This window comes from Haliotis cracherodii, unplaced genomic scaffold (genome assembly GCF_022045235.1).
Source record: "Haliotis cracherodii isolate W230 unplaced genomic scaffold, xgHalCrac1.p SCAF_4, whole genome shotgun sequence".
Classification (NCBI taxonomy): domain Eukaryota; kingdom Metazoa; phylum Mollusca; class Gastropoda; order Lepetellida; family Haliotidae; genus Haliotis; species Haliotis cracherodii.
Window position 1 is genome coordinate 3486849 of NW_027266297.1, and position 23173 is coordinate 3510021.

Sequence of the window (23173 nt, forward strand, 5' to 3'; positions counted from 1 at the left end):
TGAGATGGAAGGCCCAGTTGTATAAAGTGATCTTAGCGACACGACTGTGTATTCATGAGATGGAAGGCCCAGTTGTATAAAGTGATCTTAGCGACACGACTGTGTATTCATGAGATGGAAGGTCCTGGTGTATAAAGTGATCTTTGCGACACAACTGTGTATTCATGAGATGGAAGGCCCAGTTGTATAAAGTGATCTTAGCGACACGACTGTGTATTCATGAGATGGAAGGTCCTTGTGTATAAAGTGATCTTAGCGACACAACTGTGTATTCATGAGATGGAAGGGCCAGTTGTATAAAGTGATCTTAGCGACACGACTGTGTATTCATGAGATGGAAGGTCCTGGTGTATAAAGTGATCTTAGCGACACGACTGTGTATTCATGAGACGGAAGGTCCTGGTGTATAAAGTGATCTTAGTGACACGACTGTGTATTCATGAGACGGGAGGTCCTGGTGTATAAAGTGATCTTAGCAACACGACTGTGTATTCATGAGACGGGAGGTCCTGGTGTATAAAGTGATCTTAGCGACACGACTGTGTATTCATGAGACGGAAGGGCCAGTTGTATAAAGTGATCTTAGCGACACGCCTGTGTATTCATGAGATGGAAGGCCCAGTTGTATAAGGGGTCTTAGCGACACGACTGTGTATTCATGAGACGGGAGGTCCTGGTCACGGTACCTACTGGGTCCATCACACTGCCAGTGTTCTCCTTCACATGACCATGACCATGACCACACATGTCGGCATTTGCATGTGCTTGTGCGTGCTTGTGCGTGCTTGTGCGTGCTTGCACTAGTCCGGGCTAAAGCTGGTTTTATAGTACTGGTGTGAGAGATGATATAGTCCTAGTCCTTAGGTATAAATATTTCAGAGGAATAAGAACTCATATGTAGAAGTTAACCCAGGGAAGGTACAGTCCTCATCCCGGGAATATTGTTCCACAGGATTCATTGCTCCTGGTATATCGATTCCCCTAGGAGAAATGTTCAGGGGGACAGATTTACTCTCACACTAGCCCACTTAGATACTATGCTGCAGTTTAACACAAATACCCCATGATAGTCACAAGGAAGAGTAACAACAAGTACCATCTTTTAACATCTATTGGTATGACACGGCTTGGGATCAAACCACTCTCTGGGGCGGACGCTCGATCCACTAGACCACAGAGACGGCTTCTGTATAATGAGACCACATACTGTGGAGCTTTCCTGCACTGGAGGTGAGATATGATATTCTGTCATCATGGTTGCCATGGGAAATCACATGAAAGCCCACACTCCTTTTCCCATTATGTCTCTTAGCGACATATAAAAAAATATATCACAGGGATGACAAATTTGGATGTGATTTCCAAGAAACAATCCGGAACAAAAAAAAATCGTACTTCTTCAATTGTATGAGCATCACCAGTAATGTGAAATGATTAGTGCAAACTCCCTACAGTGCAGTTAGATTGAATTTACCAAAACCTTCCAATAAAGAGTACTGAACAGAGTTCATTTCTTAAGGAAGGTAATCAATGCATAACTTGGACCTTTTTAAGAAAAAAGCAATGCACTTAGATTGCAGAAATGTCCTACAAATACAGAATTCCAAGCTTTCTTTTTTTCAATCTCACAAATCCACAGCAAAGTCTGCTGTCAATCAACTTAGCAACATCTCCACACTTTACAGTTCTCTTAAAAATACTGGAGAACTAAACGTGATTCTCAAAAATTCAAACACTGGGGACCTATTCATGATTCACTAGAAATGTGAGGTGAAGTGACATGGGGTTTAACATTCAAGATTGTTTCACTTCCATAGCGACATGCATGCATGTGGCTGCTTGTACTAATCGGGACTAAAGCTGATTTTATAACTAGTTTACTGAGATACCAAGAAACAGTTTAACATGGAAAAAACAATCAGACACAGTATACTGGCTCCAAGCCGACCAGTCCTTGTTTTAACCCCATAATGCCGAGTGCCAGGCAGGGTAACAACAAGTACCATCTTTTATTGTCTTTTGGTATGAAGTGGCCGGGGATTAAACCCAAACCTCACACTCTCCGGGCGGACGCTCTACCACTAGACCACAGGGGCAGTCCTCTTGCAATGTAAATACTGGGAAACTTAATGTGATTCTCTTATAATGAAAAACTTGGAAACTAAACATGATTCTCTTATAATAAAAATACTTGGAAACTAAATGTGATTCTCTTATAATGAAATACTTGGAAACTAAACATGATTCTCTTATAATGAAATACTTGGAAACTAAACACGATTCTCTTATAATGAAATACTTGGAAACTAAACATGATTCTCTTATAATAAAAATACTTGGAAACTAAATGTGATTCTTTTAAAATGAAATACTTGGAAACTAAATATGATTCTCTTATAATGAAATACTTGGAAACTAAACATGATTCTCTTATAATGAAATACTTGGAAACTGAATGTGTTACTTTATAATGAAAATACTGGGAAACTAAACACGTATTTTCAGTATTTTCATCGTAAAAAATCACATTTAGTTTCTCTGTTTTTTCATTATATAAGAATCATGTTTAGTTTCCCAGTATTTGTATCATAAGAGAATCACGTTTAGTTTAACAGTAAATTCATTATAACGAAAACAATACTTTTGTCACTTATATTTATTGCCCACACGTGTAGAATCTTGCCTCATACAAATGGAGAAACTTTAATTACCATTTTCTGTGACAAGGCAACAACCAGGCGAGATCTAGCGTCATTACATGAACAGACATATCACAGGCAAAGCATCCTTTCCCTGTGTCATGGTTTAAATATATTCCATATTCCATGTACCGACATGTGGTCTGGTACATATTTGATGATACAGGTGCAAAATCTATACCCTGAGGGATAATAAAATATTGTCTTTCCTAATTAGACTCAAATAGACCGTCTGATATCTGTCAATATCTATATCTACATTATATTTCCCAAATGCCCATCTCTTAGTACCTGGCAACAAATAGCTGCTATATTTGATAAGGAACATAACAGATGCAATTTCAGACAACCAAAGATGATCAAGGACAGCTCATCTGCTATTTCGCTTGACCATTGATTCAGAGAGATTAGCAACAATGGCCTGGCATAGTGACTGGTGTTAGCACTGCTGTAACCAAACATCACCCCGCGCCTATGACAGTGAAGCATATTCCCATCATGTATGCATATATTCATGATTAGAAACCAGCTGATAGAAGCAATCAAATTATTGATAATAATGTCTGTCTCATGGCTGGGTTGTTGTGTGTGGTGAATATAAATCTCACATGGCGCGTAACAGGGCTGGGATACACTCATGCTTGCGTTTAATTTTCAGGTTCAAGCAAATGTAATCAGTTGTTGGGAAAGTAGTTTCACAAATTCTGAAGCCAGATCTGTCACTGTAGCGATCACCAACATGTTTTTTATATGTAATCAGTTGATGGGACACTAGTATCACAAACTCTGAAGCAAGCTCTGTCACTGTAGCGATCACCTACATGCTTTTTACCCCTATCATGTCCATGAATGATTTTTCATGAATCCATTCTAAATGGCTAAATGGGTGTAGTGCTATAAGGAAGGATACTTATTACATTGCAGACCTTCAAAATGAACATAGCACCTGGCGCCAACATGTCTAGTCAGGTGGTGCCCCAGCATTAATGGAAATCAAATAATGAAATAACATAATAAGACATTTTGGTGGGGACATTACAAAAAGAGACCAAATCTGTTAATATCCTAATAATACCACATTCTGTATTGTTTAAACAATGTTCCAAAAATTGCAAACATAAAATGAAATAAGATTGGTGGTTCATTATCATAACTGTCTTTGCTTGAAACAAAGTGGGAGGAATACTCTTCAATATGATGAATATTCTGTGAGCTGTCAGATAAATCATTATCAGATGAGAAAACTGATATGTAAATATATATCCAGTCAAAGCAAGCTTAGACACAACATGTTAATTAGTTGTAAGGAGGACAGTTTTTTAGAACGAAATGAGAAATTCACTGATTCTCATGTATACAGATCACATCATACATATTAAACACGTGCATAATGTCAAATTCTTCGTGATATATAGTGTCATGTATATTCTCGCATACCCTACTCTCAAACAGTTAAAAACAATAAATACTCATCGCTAAAGAAACGCGGACTTAAGTAACATAAAGAGTAGTATGAGATGTTTCCAATGTGTAGCTTTTAGTGAGTAAACTAACAATCAGTCAAGTGTTACCACAGTGAGTGAGTGAGTGAGTGAGTATTGTTTTACGCCGCTTTTAGCAATATTCCAGCAATATCACGGCGGGGGACACCAGAAATGGGCTTAACATATTGTACCCATGTGGGGAATCGAACCTGGGTCTTCGGCGTGACGAGCGAACGCTTTAACCACTAGGCTACCCGACCGCCCCTGTTACCACAGAGTGTCTTTATTCTTATCATGATATGCTGCACATGATTTACAAATTTTACATGCTAACAAAGAGACAAAAGGTGCATCTCGAGTCATGGATCTATGACAGCACATGTGATGCATTCATGAGTGTCGATTCACACAACATACCAATATGTTTGCTTGTGCGTCAAACCAAACTGATATATCCTGAATATGAGTATTTTTTCATCTAATATGAGTAATTCTTGATGTTTTAGGCATAAAAACATAAAAAAGTAATTGAAAGTTTGAAAGCTATTCACCAAATATGAATACTTGTCAATCATAGTGTTTCCACTATTTCACTCCTTTCATGATGACATGGGCACTAACATTCTGAATGACAAGGTGAGGTGAGGTGAGGTGAAATGGCGTTTAACGTCGCGTCCAAGATTATTGCGCTTATATAGCGATGTGCATGTACGTGTGTGTGTTTGTGTGGCTGCTTGTACTAGTCCGGACTGATGCCGATTTATAGTGCTAGCTCAGTGAGATACCATGCCGCAGTTTAACATGAATACCCCACTCAGACACAGTATACTGACTCTGAGCCGACCAGTCCTTGTTTTAGCCCCTTTATGCCAAGCGCCAGACAGGGTAACATCAAGTACCATCTCTTACCGTTTTTTGGTATGACGCAGCCGGGGATCAAACCCCTGACCTTCCGCTCTCTGGGCAGACGCTCTACCACTAGACCACGGGGGCGGTTATGAATGATGGGGTCTGTTCTGATAGGTTTAACAATACCTTTCTTGAACCCAGGGTTAACAGGCAGCATTGATGAAGTCATGTATCTCGTCAATATGGCTGTTTGAAAACAGGTATCCTTTGACAACAGGGTACTCAACGATATATTACGGTCTTCTATACAAATCATCCAAATCAGCCATTGGATTACGGATAGATGTAAACAAGGGGTCCATACAATCAAATCATGGCCCCTTTGCCCCAAACCACACTGAATGTTGGGTAACAACTCGACCTAGTCCTTGGCCCAAACCACACTGTATGTTGGGTAACAACTCGACCTAGTCCTTGGCCCAAACCACACTGAATGTTGGGTAACAACTCGACCTAGTCCTGGGCCCAAACCACACTGAATGTTGGGTAACAACTCGACCTAGTCCTTGGCCCAAACCACACTGTATGTTGGGTAACAACTCGACCTAGTCCTTGGCCCAAACCACACTGTATGTTGGGTAACAACTCGACCTAGTCCTTGGCCCAAACCACACTGAATGTTGGGTAACAACTCGACCTAGTCCTGGGCCCAAACCACACTGAATGTTGGGTAACAACTCGACCTAGTCCTGGGCCCAAACCACACTGAATGTTGGGTAACAACTCGACCTAGTCCTTGGCCCAAACCACACTGAATGTTGGGTTACAACTCGACCTAGTCCTTGGCCCAAACCACACTGAATGTTGGGTAACAACTCGACCTAGTCCTTGGCCCAAACCACACTGTATGTTGGGTAACAACTCGACCTAGTCCTTGGCCCAAACCACACTGAATGTTGGGTAACAACTCGACCTAGTCCTGGGCCCAAACCACACTGAATGTTGGGTAACAACTCGACCTAGTCCTTGGCCCAAACCACACTGAATGTTGGGTAACAACTCGACCTAGTCCTGGGCCCAAACCACACTGAATGTTGGGTAACAACTCGACCTAGTCCTGGGCCCAAACCACACTGAATGTTGGGTAACAACTCGACCTAGTCCTTGGCCCAAACCACACTGAATGTTGGGTTACAACTCGACCTAGTCCTTGGCCCAAACCACACTGAATGTTGGGTAACAACTCGACCTAGTCCTTGGCCCAAACCACACTGTATGTTGGGTAACAACTCGACCTAGTCCTTGGCCCAAACCACACTGTATGTGGAGTAACAACTCGACCTAGTCCTTGGCCCAAACCACACTGTATGTTGGGTAACAACTCGACCAAGTCCTTGCCCAATGGCACACTGCATGTGGAGTAAGAACTTGACCAAGTCCTTGCCCAATGGCACACTGCATGTGGAGTAAGAACTTGACCAAGTCCTTGCCCAATGGCACACTGCATGTGGAGTAAGAACTTGACCAAGTCCTTGCCCAATGGCACATTGTCATGAGGCAACTTATGAGACGGAGACCAGATTAGGGAGATGAGCTCCACTGAAACCAAAGTATATATTTGACACAAAACTAAAGTGAAAAAGCTGATTTATGACATAAGTGGCAGTGAGCCACATTGATTTCTCAAGAATGGAAAATACGATACTTGCAGCAGTAAATGGATGTCATGTCTGTACTATACATCAGGATGACACAAGTACTTTTCTTATGAATTACCTCCCTTTAAAGATGGCCTTGGCTCTGACAACATGGCAGACATAGCAAATTGTATTCATGTTTGTGAAACACCGCTCTGATTGTCTACAGATTGCGATGCATATCTGTCTAATAGTTAATTATCTATCGAATGACACTGACAATTTGTCAGGGCACTGATTATAACATCTTGGTGGAGACAGAAAACGAGCAACACTCCGAGTGGTATAGACTCTGTCGGGCCTCATGCCACAAAGTGATCATAGCGCTACAACGTAAGACAATATTATATTATAGAAATTACAATCATCTTAGCGCAACAATGTAAGCCTATGTTAAAGTTTGGGAGTTACGATCGTCTTAGTGCTAAGATCACCTTGTGGAATGGGTCCCTGAATTTAAGTTCGTAAACCTATGAAAAAATATGGGAATTACGATCATCTTAGCACTGAGATCACTGTGGAATGAGTCCCTGAATTGAAGTTTTCGGTCCAGAATAATGAGAAATGTCACAAAATCATCAGAACATGCATTGTTTTTAAAACATAGTCTTCATTGTAAAGCTATTTCAGTCAGCATGGTGGAAACTCTAGACGGAGTACTCAAGTCAGTATATGATATGTATTCAGATTAGTTGATGTTTCTTAACTCCATTGGATGCCACAGAGACATTATTTCCTAGGTCTTTAACCCTCAATTTGAAGTTGAACATAACTCCTACTCTATCCCAGACATCATCTTTCTGAGGCACGGGAGTTAACTGACTTGAAAAGTCCAGTTTCCACCCTTGCCGAACTAGGCTGAAAATTAATGAGTTAGATTTTGGCAGGACTAATGAGTCTCAGCATAATCCCATCAAAATTCCAAGACATGCAGTTCATAAACAACATGGATTTTAACTTCAAATGTGGGATTTGAAAAGCATGTGTACTGTCAAATGGGCGTCGACAGATATTTTCCAAATCTTTTCATGTTTTCAATCAAGGTGCTCAAATGATTTCATGCATGTCGCGAGGTAAGACCCGTTTTATTACAACATAGATCTTGATTACTGATCAGATCGCCTTTACTGGGCACCACGATTTTGTTTTAAGCAAATGCACGAGATATGAGAGGTGGAATCTCATCAGTCAATAGGGACATAGAAGGGATATAAATCGTAATAGCAACTGCTGGCGCTACGATCCAGCCACATATTTCCAGCATAGTTTGGCAAGAGTTGAAACTGGACTTTTGTAGACTGTTAACTTCCTTGCCTCTCGAAGATGCCAGACACAAAAACATTTCATAGTTCTACATTCAACTAGAAATGTTTTGTCTGTGATATCATATGTACTCATGTAACTTAAAGCAAAATTACCAACAACTTCTGAAAATTAGGTACATGGTAAATATTGCCATATTTGCTATTTCACTCAATCAGTATTCCCAGCATTATTGCATGTATGTTTTACAATCTAAATCTACAATCTAGAAGGTTTTCACAGAGAATTCAATTACCAAATATCTCGAGTTACAATGACCTAGTTCCAAACATATACAGTATTATACCTTTCATGTCATAGGGAAAAACTGATTTTGACATTTATAGCAAGTTATTTTTCATATCAAATGTGTAACATTATACACAAGCATACAAATCATTTCATATAAGTGTCCTTCACAGATTAGTATTTTGTTCACTCAGATGTTACGTAAAATAGTCAAATCAATTTTTTTGTATCCGTGTACTGTTATCAGTGTATGAGTAGAAGTTGCACAATTTGCATTTATGAATGTAACAGAACAGAGCACAACCCAACATCTTCCCACTCATAAAGAACACATTCATGAATGTAACAGAACAGAGCACAACCCAACATCATCCCACTCATGAAGAACACATTCATGAATGTATCAGAACAGAGCACAACCCAACATCTTCCCACTCATAAAGAACACATTCATTAATGTATCAGAACAGAGCACAACCCATGGTCCTTCCAACATCTTCCCACTCATAAAGAACACATTCATGAATGTATCAGAACAGAGCACAACCCAACATCTTCCCACTCATAAAGAACACATTCATGAATGTATCAGAACAGAGCACAACCCAACATCTTCCCACTCATAAAGAACACATTCATGAATGTATCAGAACAGAGCACAACCCAACATCTTCCCACTCATGAAGAACACATTCATGAATGTATCAGAACAGAGCACAACCCAACATCTTCCCACTCATGGAGAACACATTCATGAATGTATCAGAACAGAGCACAACCCAACATCTTCCCACTCATAAAGAACACATTCATGAATGTATCAGAACAGAGCACAACCCAACATCTTCCCACTCATAAAGAACACATTCATTAATGTATCAGAACAGAGCACAACCCAACATCTTCCCACTCGTAAAGAACACATTCATGGATGTATCAGAACAGAGCACAACCCAACATCTTCCCACTCATAAAGAACACATTCATGAATGTATCATAACAAAGCACAACCCAACATCTTCCCACTCATAAAGAACACATTCATGAATGTATCATAACAAAGCACAACCCAACATCTTCCCACTCATAAAGAACACATTCATGAATGTATCAGAACAGAGCACAACCCAACATCTTCCCACTCATAAAGAACACATTCATGAATGTATCAGAACAGAGCACAACCCAACATCTTCCCACTCATAAAGAACACATTCATGAATGTATCAGAACAGAGCACAACCCAACATCTTCCCACTCGTGAAGAACACATTCATGGATGTATCAGAACAGAGCACAACCCAACATCTTCCCACTCATTAAAAACACATTCATGGATGTATCAGAACAGAGTAAACCCATGGTCCTTCCAACATCTTCCTGCTCATGACAATAACATTGTCAATTACCTTTTCTTACATGTAATGATCCCTGTGTCACAGCAACTGATTTGGAACATTTAATTCTGAAGGCTAATTACCCTGTAGCCATGACATATATATATACCTAGAATCACTCAACTGACATAACTCATAAGATGAGACCCATGAAGATCCAGGTTAAAATAGGTGTTCCGCAACCCATGCTTGCCGTAAGAGCCGACAGACTCGCTGACCTTGTTGATGCATGTCATCATATCTTAATTGGGTGGATCGATGCTCATGATGTCAATCGCTGGCCTGTCTTGTCCAGACTCGATTATTTACAGACCGCTGCCATATAGCTGGAATATTGCTGTGTGCAGCTTTAAACAACAAACAAACAAACAAAACTTATAAGATGCTAATCCCAATTGCATTGTACATTGTCAGTCAGCCATCCTGAACGAGCTGTGCACCAATATCACTTCTCATTATTACTGTTATTTATATTAAAGACTTATTCTGTGACCTTAGATATATAGGCCTTGGTCCACAGATGACAGATAAGGTCTTTCCCTTAGAATACTACAGTTAGGCTTGGTGCTCCAGGGCACCAGCCACACTGTGTGCTGACCTGGCATGAAGCACTTCTTGTACATAGCATCTTGTAATGGCTTGCTCTCGCCTTCCTGGAAACATGCTCGGTCACTACTCCATGAAGTCTATGTATGCTCGACATTGTAGTATATATTTGTCAGGTCCTTATATAGATGATGTTCATGTTAATAAATCTGTGTCTACTGTCTGAGTCATCTCTTGTTCTACCTGGTTAATCTACCCCCAAATCAGACCATGATACTTGACTCATTATGCTCTAGCCAACCTAAATTCTCATTCTGAAGGTAAAGTCTAATTTGCATCAGAGCTAACATCTTGTTACAATGCCCAGTCTAGGGTGGACAATTACAAGTTTTGCTAGACAAAAAAATATCTCTTTGATGTAGCTGAGCGGTCTCCTTACATGCTAGACTTAAAAGCAGTGTCCATTGTTGAGTATAAGAGATCAATAGGTTGCTGCCAGGCTTGGCAAACATTCCACATCATCAATAACCATGTGCCATAACGCTCTTCCAATACACTTTCACGTTACCAGCACTCACTACACATCAACGTTTATGTTACCAGATCCTACAGAGATCTGGTAACGGGCGATGGGTCTTCAGTGGACAGACACTAATGGATAAGAAAATATTCTCATCTGTATTTCAATTCATCTGCAGCTTAGGATTAGTCCTCTGTCGTTTCAGCTTAAGCTTTCAAAATGTCCAATGGGAACCAATATCATTTGTTTCAAGGCTGAGAAAATTAATTAACAGTATTTTATACTCATTTATATTTATTAGATACAGCAATAGTTCTGAGCTCACCTGATTCAATCGGCATTTGGTACATGAGGGAGGCAGATTCATATTTGAACTAATTTTACAGTACAAATTGGATCTGAGTCCTGTTATTTACTGCTGCACTTGATATATGACCGAGGGCCACTATTGAAGAGTCATTCATATGGATATGAAATGAAGCAATGTCAACATGATGTACCATTCCTCATTACACAATGAACCATAGACTTCTCCTTACACAATGAACCTTAGCGTCCTCCTTACACTATGAACCTTAGCGTTCTCCTTACACTATGAACATTAGCGTCCTCCTTACACAATGAACCTTAGCGTCCTCCTTACACAATGAACCTTAGCGTCCTCCTTACACAATGAACCTTAGAGTTCTCCTTACACAATGAACCTTAGCGTCCTCCTTACACTATGAACCTTAGAGTTCTCCTTACACTATGAACATTAGCGTCCTCCTTACACAATGAACCTTAGCGTCCTCCTTACACAATGAACCACGGACCTCTCCTTACACAATGAACCACAGACCTCTCCTTACACAATGAACCACGGACCTCTCCTTACACAATGAACCACGGACCTCTCCTTACAAAATGAACCACGGACCTCTCCTTACACAATGAACCACAGACCTCTCCTTACACAATGAACCACGGACCTCTCCTTACAAAATGAACCACAGACCTCTCCTTACAAAATGAACCACGGACCTCTCCTTACACAATGAACCTTAGAATCCTCCTTACACAATGAACCTCAGACTGTTCTCCAAAGAAATATATGGTGGAAGTTGGATATACTTTACAATTTTTAACTGATTAAGATCCTCATTACATTTTCTTCTCTGCTTAATTGATAGAAGGGAATAGTGCATTTTATTTTCAGTTATTTAAATCTTTGAAGGTTTGTCCAATTCCAAACTATCAAAGTGAGACATGACTTGTATAGTATGTCTGAATCTTAACATATTTTCTGATGAGAATTGCCATTACACTTGTGCAATGTGTGAGGCAATGGCAAAATCACCTGGGGACACATGAGATGGCACAAGATAAAATGACTGAAATGGTGAGAATATGATATGTTGATTGACCTGCTCTTATCCTGAAAGGCCAGCCATGAGTGCAGCAACCATGGCAGCTTCACCAGCAGACAGATTTTATCTCCACATTCAACACCAGGCATTGAAGTCCACAGCCAGAACCTCATGCTGTCCAGATTTCACATCTGGCTAATGAGTTTTCAAAAGTACTAATTATCGTGCCAGGTATACAATTGCTGCTTGAATTTTTAATTTATTTGATGGTCATCATGCACAGAAATGGGCATGAAAAGGTGTTTTTGTTGTGTATGATCCTCACAGAACTTGAACCAGCTTCTAAAGGCTGTAGGGCGAGCAATTCTTTATTGCTGAGTGTGTGAGGGAACTTCCTCATTAATCAAACTTGTTGATTTGTCATGGTTGGTAATACATGATATCTACTATGGAAATGAACCTGCCACAGATTCTTATCAGATCAGATTCTTATCTACCATGGATCTAGGTCCTACCATGGATCTGAGTCTACCATGGATCTGTGTCCTACCATGGATCTGTGTCCAACCATGAATCTGTGTCCTACCATGGATCTGTGTCCTACCATGGATTTGAGTCCTACCATGGATCTGTGTCCTACCATGGATCTGAGTCCTACCCTGGATCTGAGTCTACCATGGATCTGTGTCCTACCATGGATCTGTGTCCTACCATGGATCTGAGTTCTGCCATGGATCTAGGTCCTACCATGGATCTGTGTCCTGTCATGGATCTGAGTTCTGCCATGGATCTGTGTCCTACCATGGATCTGAGTCCTACCATGGATCTGAATCCTACCATGGATCTGTGTCCTACCATGGATCTGAGTCCCACCATGGATCTCAGTCCCACCATGGATCTGAGTTCTACCATGGATCTGAGTCCTACCATGGATCTGTGTCCTACCATGGATCTGAGTCCTACCATGGATCTGTGTCCTACCATGGATCTGTGTCCTACCATGGTTCTGTGTCCTACCATGGATCTGAGTCCTGTCATGGATCTGAATCCTGTCATGGATCTGAAGTCTACCATGGATCTGAAGTCTACCATGGGTTTGAGTTTTACAAAAGGTCTGAGTCCTACCATGGGTCTAAGTCCTACCATTGACCTGAAGTTCTGCTCAAAATAAGAAAACAGACCAATGCACTGTAAACATGAAACAAGTCTGTACTTAATTAAGTTCAACGGTTTGTACACACAGTTGTTATGTAGTTTTAATATTTCTGTTTCAAGTATCTTAATATCAACAAAATGAAATTGGCTCACATGGCAATATTTGAGAAGAGCAAGTGTTTGATGACAATTATGATGTCAGAGATGGAATATTATTTCAGTTACTGCCAAACAAGGTTATTGTGTTTTTGTTTGACAGCTTTTTGTTGATGTTTGCTGATGTTTTAGCTTGGGTTGATCAAAATAAAATCTGTCAATATTTTTGTAATTTATTTTCTCATGAAGTTTGGGTTGGTTAGTTTAGTGGGGGAAACCAAATGCTGATAATGCTCATGTAAATATGAAATGTCAACACTGGAGCATGGCCAGTTTCGAGTATCTGATGAAACAGATTGGGCTTAAAGCACAAAATAGCTATGAAAATTATATGAATGGTTCATTGAAAATCAGTGACACTAGGTGTTCATGAAAGCATGTCCTGCTCTACCTAAGACCCATGAAGATCTGAGATAGAATAGGCCTTCAGCAACCCATGCTTGCTGTATAAGGCAACAATGCTTGTCGTAAAAGGCGACTAACAGGATCGGGTGGTCAGGCTCACTGATTTGGTTGATGCATGTCATCATATCCCAAATGCATAGATCGATGCTCATGATGTCAATCACTGGATATTGTCTTGTTCAGACTTGATTACTTACAGACCACAGTCATATAGCTGGAATATTAAACCACAACAAACATCATTGTGATCCAGCAGTTGGAGATGATGCTGCCCAGTTCTTAGCTGAAGATCCTGTTTCAAATTCCAACACTCTGTCACACACAAATGTAATCAAAATTCTAAAATAAAACTCAAAAGAAACATAAAAACCTGAGCTTTGGTATGGCTGTAATATTGCTTAACTCCTTAAAGTCATGATTGCCAACATAAGAAGCTCATCCTACACATGGTAAGTGAGAGGTACTGGTTGTAGAAGAGTTCAACCGTTTTGAACTAGACTACACGGACAAGACGGGTCCATGATATTCAGATCAATAGCAGTTGAATCAAGGACACAGTATTGTTTTAGTGGTACTGCACCCAGAAGACTTGAACAAATCCAAACAGATTTATCTCATACCATCTCTGATGAAACCTCTGAGAATACAGCCTTCAGTCTGTGCATGAACATCCGTTTCCCAACAGAAAGGATAAATGAGGAGACAAAAATTATACGGCATTAACAGGACATTCTTTAAATCAATTTCATCAAGAATGCCAGCTATAATTTGAGTTCAATGATTTTCCTAATAGCAGTAGAAACCCAGGCTTTGTTTTGACATGCTTCATAGAATAATACGGGCAATGGAACAAGGGTTTGTACAGTGTTGTGGAGATTGATAGGGTCTGTTTACCACCTGCACAACTCACATTGATCTGTTTATATGATCAATAGGAGTTGTCATCGTATTACTGATCGTGGGATGCCTCATCATCAGAGCCCGCTCATGCTGCAGGAGTGAGTGAGTGAGTGAGTGAGTGAGTGAGTGAGTGAGTGAGTGAGTGAGTGAGAGAGAGAATGGGTGGATGGAATGAGTGAGTGAGTGAATGAGTGAGTGAGTGAGTGAATGAGTGAGTGAGTGAGAGAGAGAATGGGTGGATGGAATGAGTGAGTGAGTGAATGAGTGAGAGAGAGAGAGAGAGAGATTGGGTGGATGGAATGAGTGAGTGAGTGAGTGAGTGAGAGAGAGAGAGAGATTGGGTGGATGGAATTAGTGAGTGAGTGAGTGAGTGAGTGAGAGAGAGAATGGGTGGATGGAATGAGTGAGTGAGTGAGTGAGAGAGAGAATGGGTGGATGGAATGAGTGAGTGAGTGAGTGAGAGAGAGATTGGGTGGGTGGAATGAGTGAGTGAGTGAGTGAGAGAGAATGGGTGGATGGAATGAGTGAGTGAGTGAGTGAGAGAGAGAATGGGTGGATGGAATGAGTGAGTGAGTGAGTGAGTGAGGTGAGGTGAAATTGGGTTTAACATCACATCCAAGATTATTGCACCTACAAAGCGACGTGCATGTACGTATAAGTGTTTGTGTGGCTGCTTGTACTAGTCCGGACTGATGCCGATTTATAGTGCTAGCTCCCTGAGATACCATGCTGCAGTTTAACATGAATACCCCACTCAGACACAGTATATTGACTCCGAGCAGACCAGTCCTTGTATTAGCCCCTTAATGCCGAGCGCCAGACAGGGTAACAACAAGTACCATCTTTTAACGTCTTTTGGTATGACGCTCTACCCCTAGAACACGGAGGCGGTAGTGAGTGAGTGAGTGAGTGAGTGAGTGAGTGAGTGAGTGGTGAGTTGGGTTTAAGGCTGCTGTGGACAGTTCAAGTTATATCACGGTGTGTCAGCTTGATTTGGGCAGAAACCTGGAAGTGATGACATTTTTAATACTTTGAAATTTATGTGAGTGGATTATGATGGTGTTGTTTGTTGTTGTAAGGCACACTCAGCAATATACCAACTCTATGACTGTGACCTGTAAATAATCGAGTTTGGACCAGACAATTCAATGACTGACATTATGAACACTGAAATGCAGCTGGGATACAATGACATGCATCAACCGAGTCAGCAAGCATGACCACGCAATCCCGTTAGTTGCCTTTTTTGAAAAGCACAGGTTGCTGAAGATGAGTTTAAACACAGATCTTCAAGGGAGTGGGTGAAATGAGTGGTTGTTGTTGCACTGGTGTGGTTGGGTGACGTTGAGGTGGGTTGGTGAGGTTGGTGTGGGTGTGGTTGATGTGAGGGGATGAAGTAGAATTGGATGGGTGAGGTTGATGTGGGTGATGTTGATGTGGGTGAGGTTTGTGATGTTCATGTGGTTGGGTGAGGTTGGTGTGGGTGCTGTTGATGTGGATGGATGAGGTTGATGTGGATGGGTGAGGTTGGTGTGGGTGAGGTTGGTGATGTTAATGTGGATGAGGTTGATGTTGGTGATGTTGATGTGGGTGAGGTTGATGTGGGTGAGGTTGATATGGGTGAGGTTGATATGGGTGAGGTTGATATGGCTGGGTGAGGAAGATGTGGGTGAGTGAGGATGATGTGGGTTTTGTTGATGTGGCAGTTGTTGATATAGGTGGGTATGGGTGGATGAGGTTGATATGGGTGGGTGAGGTTGGTGTGGGTGGGTGAGGCTGTGTATGTTGGTGAGGTTGGTGTGGGTGAGGTTGATATGGGTTAGTGAGGTTAGTGTGGGTGAGGTTGATATGGATGGGTGAGGTTGGTGTGGGTGAGATTGATATGGGTGGGTGAGGTTGGTGTGGGTGGACGAGGTTGATGTGGGTGTGAGGTTGATGTGGGTGGGTGAAGTTGTGTGGGTGAGGTTTATATGGGTTGATGAGGTTGATATGGGTTGGTGAGGTTGGTCTGGGTGGGTGAGGTTGATTTGGATTGGTGAGGTTGGTGTGGGAGAGGTTGATATGGATGGATGAGGTTGATATGGGTGGGTGAGGTTGGTCTGGTTGGGTGATGTTGGTGTGGGTGAGGTTGTAGTGGGTGGGTAAGGTTGGTGTGGGCATTGTTGGTGTGGCTGAGGTTTATATGGGCGGGTGAGATTGATGTGGGTAGGTAAGGTTGGTGTGGGTGAGGTTCGTGACCATGATTGGGGGTTTCTGAGGACAAGCCAACGGACATTTAGTTGGACAACGGTAAACACAGCATGACTAAATCTCCCTTGACTAAATCTCTCTTGACTTCAAGTCAGGATAACAAATACTGCTGCAAAATGACTTTAAAATGTTTCTTAAATGGCCAGATCAGATAACGCCGAGAAATGAAATGACCTACTGATCTTTGGAAAAAGACATCAAACGGTTAACTTCTCATTAATATGTAGTGAAAATGTCAAATATTGAGACAGAACATATAAAAAGTTCTGCCAGAGGACACGATTTCAATGTGTCCATCCATGACATTCTGTTATTAATCACGTCAACAGCAGTCGTAAATTCTGCATTGAGAAAAATTATTGTAGAAGAAACATGCAACGAGTTGTGCAAGAATGCAAAACAATGCTGTCTATGGAAAGAAATCTCATTGAACTATATATTCAAATGTCTGCATGAGACATTATTGCAACAGACTTATGACAAACTTATTTTGAATCTATTTCTGAAGGTGCGCATCAACAGTTCCAAGTCATGTCATCCAGATATCAGAGCCAGAACAAGAGTCCAAATTCAAATTCAGTTTTCATAGACGGCATATAAATTTCAATCATATACTTAACACAACAAAATTAGCGATCATGAAAATTTTGGGGATATTTTTATGAAATTGCATGTCCTGTCACTACAAAAACATATCCCCAAAAATATTCATGATCCCTAACTCTTCTTCCAGTATATAAACATCTGAACACTGATAAATATCTTGACTGTCAATTAAGTTTATTAACTAGGAGATACAATAATTTGATTACGCTAATTTGGAGCAGAACACATATCACATCTTGATATTTTAGAAGCAAATTAAATCAGATTCAAATTTCTATTCCAAAAGCCGCTGGCAATCATTGTCCATCATCCATTTCAACTTGGAATCATATGTAACTAGATTTGAAGAATTTGCAATATTAATACTGGGATAACAATACTTCTGTTCAGCTATTGTTGAAGGTTATACCAGCATGTTTCGCAAGATAAAAATGCCCAAAGCATGGGTATGGTCCTGGAACACCTAGAAACATAAGGAATGTAAATCAAGGATTCCTTCCCACAACCATGGGCTTCTGCCACTCCAAAGAAACACATGTCAGTTTCCTGCACCTTTCCCACACGATCCTGTTAGTCGCCTCGTACGACAAGCATAGTCGCCTTTTAGAGCAAGCATGGGTTGGTGAAGACCTATTCTATCTCGGATCTTCATGGGTCTTAGGTAGAGAAGGACATGCTGATACCTAGTGTCATCATTGATTTTCAATGAACAATTCATATAATTTTCATGGCTATCTTGTCAATCTGTTTCATCTTATAATCGAAACTGGCCATGCTCCAGTGTTGACATTTCATATTTACATGAGCATTATCAGCATTTGGTTTCCCCCACTAAACTAACCAACCCAAACTTCATGAGAAAATAAATTACAAAAATATTGAAAGATTTTATTTTGATCAACCCAAGCTAAACATCAGCAAACATCAGCAAAACTGTGTCAGACAAAAACTCAAAGTCGGGTTGCAAGTTCATCATCGATACCTTTGAAAATATTAACAAGTTTGCCAGTTACAGACTCCAGTCAATATGATAATCCAAAGTAAACAATTAATTTGTCCAAGCAGTCAACACTTCAATACAGGACAAATACACGCCAATGACTGACGTGGAACTCGCGGGCTCAGCAAGTCATAACTCTGACCTATATAATGAGACCTTTCCCTTTGGAAACTCAAGGCATCCCCCTGTGAATGTTTCATGAATGAAGCGCTCCATGTAGGCTCCTTTCATTTCCTCCTTGACTTCTTTATAAGGTTCAGGCAAGCAAATCTTGAATGGTTCTCTTTTCTAAAAACTGTCACAATTCTCTCATTTTCTACAGTAGCAATCAGCAAGCCAGAAAATTCAATACCAGTGACCTCAGACAAACCTCAGTTCCAGTTGGAACCTCACTTAAGACACAACCTAACAACCTTTGATAATCAAACGAGCATTGATCCTCACATGAACATTTTTTTTTATAAATTGTCACCTTAAATGTAACCAAAAGCACATTAACACAGTTCGCGATTCCAGTTTTAGCCTTAGGCACTCAACAGCTCAGGAATACAACCAAATGATTTTGCTAAATGGAAACCAAGATATTTGTTTTCTGGAAATGTCCTGAATTTTCATTTCTTTTCATTTCTTGAGGTGATAGAACTGATTAAAGGGTATGATTAGGTATTCCGACCATGAGGTTCCATCTTCAATTTGCATCTGAAAGGTCAGAGGAGTCCAAATGAAAGAGTCCAGCACAGGAGGAACAAAAAGCTACCAGCATGATGCCACACAATTCTGTCCGTTTAGAAAAAGGAAAGGTCTTTGAAATAGACAGTATCTGACAGTTTCATACATGGCACATGGGGGACTCTCGGGGTGGGGGACCGGGTGGGGGTTGTGGGGGTGGGGGATTAGCCTGGAGATCAGTTTCTACACAGAGAGGACAATCACAGGACAGCAGGACATCAGCTGGCACCAGCAGGAGAACCAGCGGATCAGGGAAACAACAAAGAGACAAAGAAGACTCCATACAGGAGGGTGATACAGTGGTTGAGTGAGTGAGTGGTTGAGTTAGTGAGTGAGTGAGTGAGTGGTTGAGTGAGCGAGTGGTTGAGAGTGAGTGAGTGGATGTGTGATTGTGGTGGAGTGAGTGAGTGAGTGGTCCTGAAAAACCTAGAAACATAAGGAAGGTAAATCAAGGATTCCTTCCCACAACCATGGGCTTCTGACACCTTTCCCACACGATCCTGTTAGTCGCCTCAAACGACAAGCATAGTCATCAGCTGTTACGGCAAGCATGGGTTGCTGAAGACCTTTTCTACCCCGGATCTTCACGGGTAAAGCAGGACATGCTGACACCTAGTGTCATCATTGAGTTTCAATGAATGGTTGTGATGGAATGAGTGAGTGAGTGAGTGAGTGAGTGGATGTGTGGTTGTGGTGGAGTGAGTGAGTGAGTAACAACCAGAGTTGACAAACAGTAATTCAAATGTATGGTGTACCAGTGCGAACTGTTTATATTGAACATGAAAAATCAAAATAATTAAAAATAGCAAAAGGCACCAATTGAGATGATGATAAATTACTCATAAATTATAGTCTTAAAGATAATGGTTTCATGCAGAAATATCCATTAGCAGGAAACAATTTTTACTTGTCAAAATTGTTTCCATGGAAACACAAGAAATCAAAACAATTAAAAACTTAAAAAATATGAAAAGGCAATAGTTGATCATGTAGTTACTGCTCATGTACAGTTTCAAGAAAATGAAAACATTCATTGGCCTGGAAACAAGGCCTAGATTTGTTGGAGAATGAGTCTAAATTGTTTCAAAAGGAAATTTAAAAAAAAAAAAAATTTAAAATTGCAAAAGGCACCAGTTAAGCTGAAGAGCAATGCATATACCAAGTTTCATTAAAAACATTGAACATTTTTCAAGATATGGCTGGGAATAGGATGGGAACGCCAACACCAACGGGAACCATGACAAAATCAATGTGTCCCCCCATCCTTTGTGGGGGAGACCTAATGACCTTACACCGTATCTAATTGGCCTACCTTTAGAATACAGTACCACAAACTTTTCAAACATGTGACAATACCCTATGACATAATTTTTCGTATTTTGTTGTCATTTACACTGGCAACACAATGCCCGGTGATGTCAGGGGTCATCGAGTGTGCATAAGCTCCTCCCAGTGATCTATCATCTCTATAAGCAATGTCAGTAAATATGCCCAGCGATGTTGAGAGTTTTGAATATTTGTTTACTAAATATAGACTGCAGCAGCGCATTAAATAGCAAGCACTAGTTTATGAAAGCACTTTTATTTTTAACATATTTGGTATTTTTTTTTTTCGTAAGTGAACATTAAGTGAACATTAAGAACCAATAAATAAAACAAAACAAAACGTCAATTTGAAGCCTATTTCAGTTTTATCACGGCGTGTCAGCTTGATGTGGTAGGAAACCCTGAAGTGATGCAGGTCTCAGACGTTTACCACTTGGGTGGAACCCATGGACATGGGTATGGTGCTGACAAACCTAGAAACAAAAAATGGGATTCAAACCCATGATCATAAGTTCCTGGTGCAACCCTGTTCAGCGAATTCAACCCCTTAAACAACTGTCCGTCCATGCCTCCTTTTAATGAACATCAATGATCAAATTTACAGGGCTAACATCGTCTAAGTATGAGCATAATCCAAAGACATTTAACTTTAACTTGAATTCATGATGTTCCCATGAAATGGTCTTTGTTTAAAAAAGGAGAGCTGTTATGCTCACATTGGAATATTCTTTGTAAACAAAAGTGACAAAACCCTTTCAATATTTAATAGATATCTCTGCTAAAAGCAGAGTCAATTGTACGATGCCGACTATATCATGAGCATGTGTTTATGAATCACTATCGAAAGATGCAAAGGCAAGACAACTGTTCACATGCAAAACATAAGAACATATGGTACAAGTCAAAACAAGGATTGCATCGGACATCATTTTTGTCATTCTTGCATCAAATCTGGAAAAGTCATCCATTGTTCATGATGTCAATCATTGTTCATGTCATCCATTATTCATGATGTCATCCATTGTTCATGATGCCATCCATTGTTCATGACACCATCCATTGTTCATGATGTCATCCATTGTTCATGATGTCATACAAGACTTTAAGTGATGTCATTCCAAAAGGGTAACTGAGCTGATGACACCATTTGAAACGAAGTAACACACATTTTTTTCTTCATTTTATCATAAGAAAACATGATGGGTAACATAAAGAATAACCTATTTGCAACTCAGCTGGAAAATTACAAAAATAATTCACTCAGGAAAGATAATCTGCAATCACTCTACAGTAGAACATGGATATAACAAACTACAAGGAAGTGGAGAAATCATTTTGTTATATACGCTTGTGTTTAACGGTTTTCTTACGGACAAGATTAGTCTGGTTATTGATGGGGTTAACACTAAGCACGTAAACAAGGTTGAATCATCACCACTGGTTGTGTTGCTTTGCTTCGATTGTGTTGATTTGGCCCTGATTGAGAAAAGTCCAATGTCAGTGGCACTAAGTGACATGGAGGAAATTTCTCAGTTCGCTCTTACGTCACTAATTTGTGGTATTTGGGCATGCCGGGGATCTGATATCATTCGCTGTATAGGTTGGAGAGTTTACTACATACATACATTATATATGATAATATATAGGAAGATAAATCTGCATATATAACCATTCTGCTCAAATGTCCAAGGATGACCCTTCTACTCAAATGTCCAAGGATGACCCTTCTACTCAAACATCCAAGGATGATCCTTCAACTCAAACATCCAAGGATGACCCTTCTACTCAAATGTCCAAGGATGAACTTTCTACTCAAATGTCCAAGGATGACCCTTCTACTCAAACATCCAAGGATGACCCTTCTACTCAAACATCCAAGGAGGACCCTTCTACTCAAACATCCAAGGAGGACCATTCTACTCAAACATCCAAGGAGGACCATTCTACTCAAACTTCCAAGAAGGACCATTCTACTCAAATGTCCAAGGATGACCATTCCACTCAAATGTCCAAGGATGACCCTTCTACTCAAACATCCAAGGATGACCCTTCAACTCAAACGTCCAAGGATGACCATTCTACTCAAACATCCAAGGATGACCCTTCTACTCAAACATCTAAGAAGGACTATTCTACTCAAACATCCAAGGATGACCCCTCTACTCAAACATCTAAGGAGGACCAATCTACTCAAACATCCAAGGATGACCCCTCTACTCAAACATCCAAGGATGACCCCTCTACTCAAACATCCAAGGAGGACCATTCTACTCAAACATCCAAGGATGACCCTTTCCTTCATTCTTCACACAACACTGGACATGTCTGTTAACTCAGATTCTGTGAGCTTGGTTAATGCACCAATAATTGGTTACCCTAAACACTGGCGACAATAACATGAACCCTCGTTCATCAAGACAATAGTGTCCCTTTTAACACCAACTGGATCAACACATTTTCAGAGTACTGACATGTTACCGAGTAATGTCACCTTGAAGCACATACAGTAAAGTACCGTGATATAACAGTAGTTCATTATAAGCATTTCGACTGA

At 40.5% G+C, this 23173-nt stretch overlaps 2 protein-coding genes across 2 annotated transcripts; both read left to right on the forward strand.

The window, feature by feature from the left end:
• Positions 1 to 12768: 12768 nt before the first annotated feature.
• On the forward strand, positions 12769 to 13263 carry LOC139478386 (regulator of G-protein signaling 3-like). Its single transcript, XM_071260824.1, has one exon. The coding sequence runs from the start codon at positions 12769 to 12771 to the stop codon at positions 13261 to 13263; it is 495 nt and encodes a 164-aa protein (XP_071116925.1).
• Positions 13264 to 22300: 9037 nt separating this feature from the next.
• On the forward strand, positions 22301 to 22951 carry LOC139478391 (opioid growth factor receptor-like). Its single transcript, XM_071260832.1, has one exon. The coding sequence runs from the start codon at positions 22301 to 22303 to the stop codon at positions 22949 to 22951; it is 651 nt and encodes a 216-aa protein (XP_071116933.1).
• Positions 22952 to 23173: the final 222 nt, after the last annotated feature.

What these genes read in the sequence shown, in the direction of transcription:
- LOC139478386 (XM_071260824.1), top strand. Translation starts at nt 12,769, where the DNA reads ATGGATCTGTGTCCTACCATGGATCTGTGTCCTACCATGGATCTGAGT.
- LOC139478391 (XM_071260832.1), top strand. Translation starts at nt 22,301, where the DNA reads ATGTCCAAGGATGACCCTTCTACTCAAATGTCCAAGGATGACCCTTCT.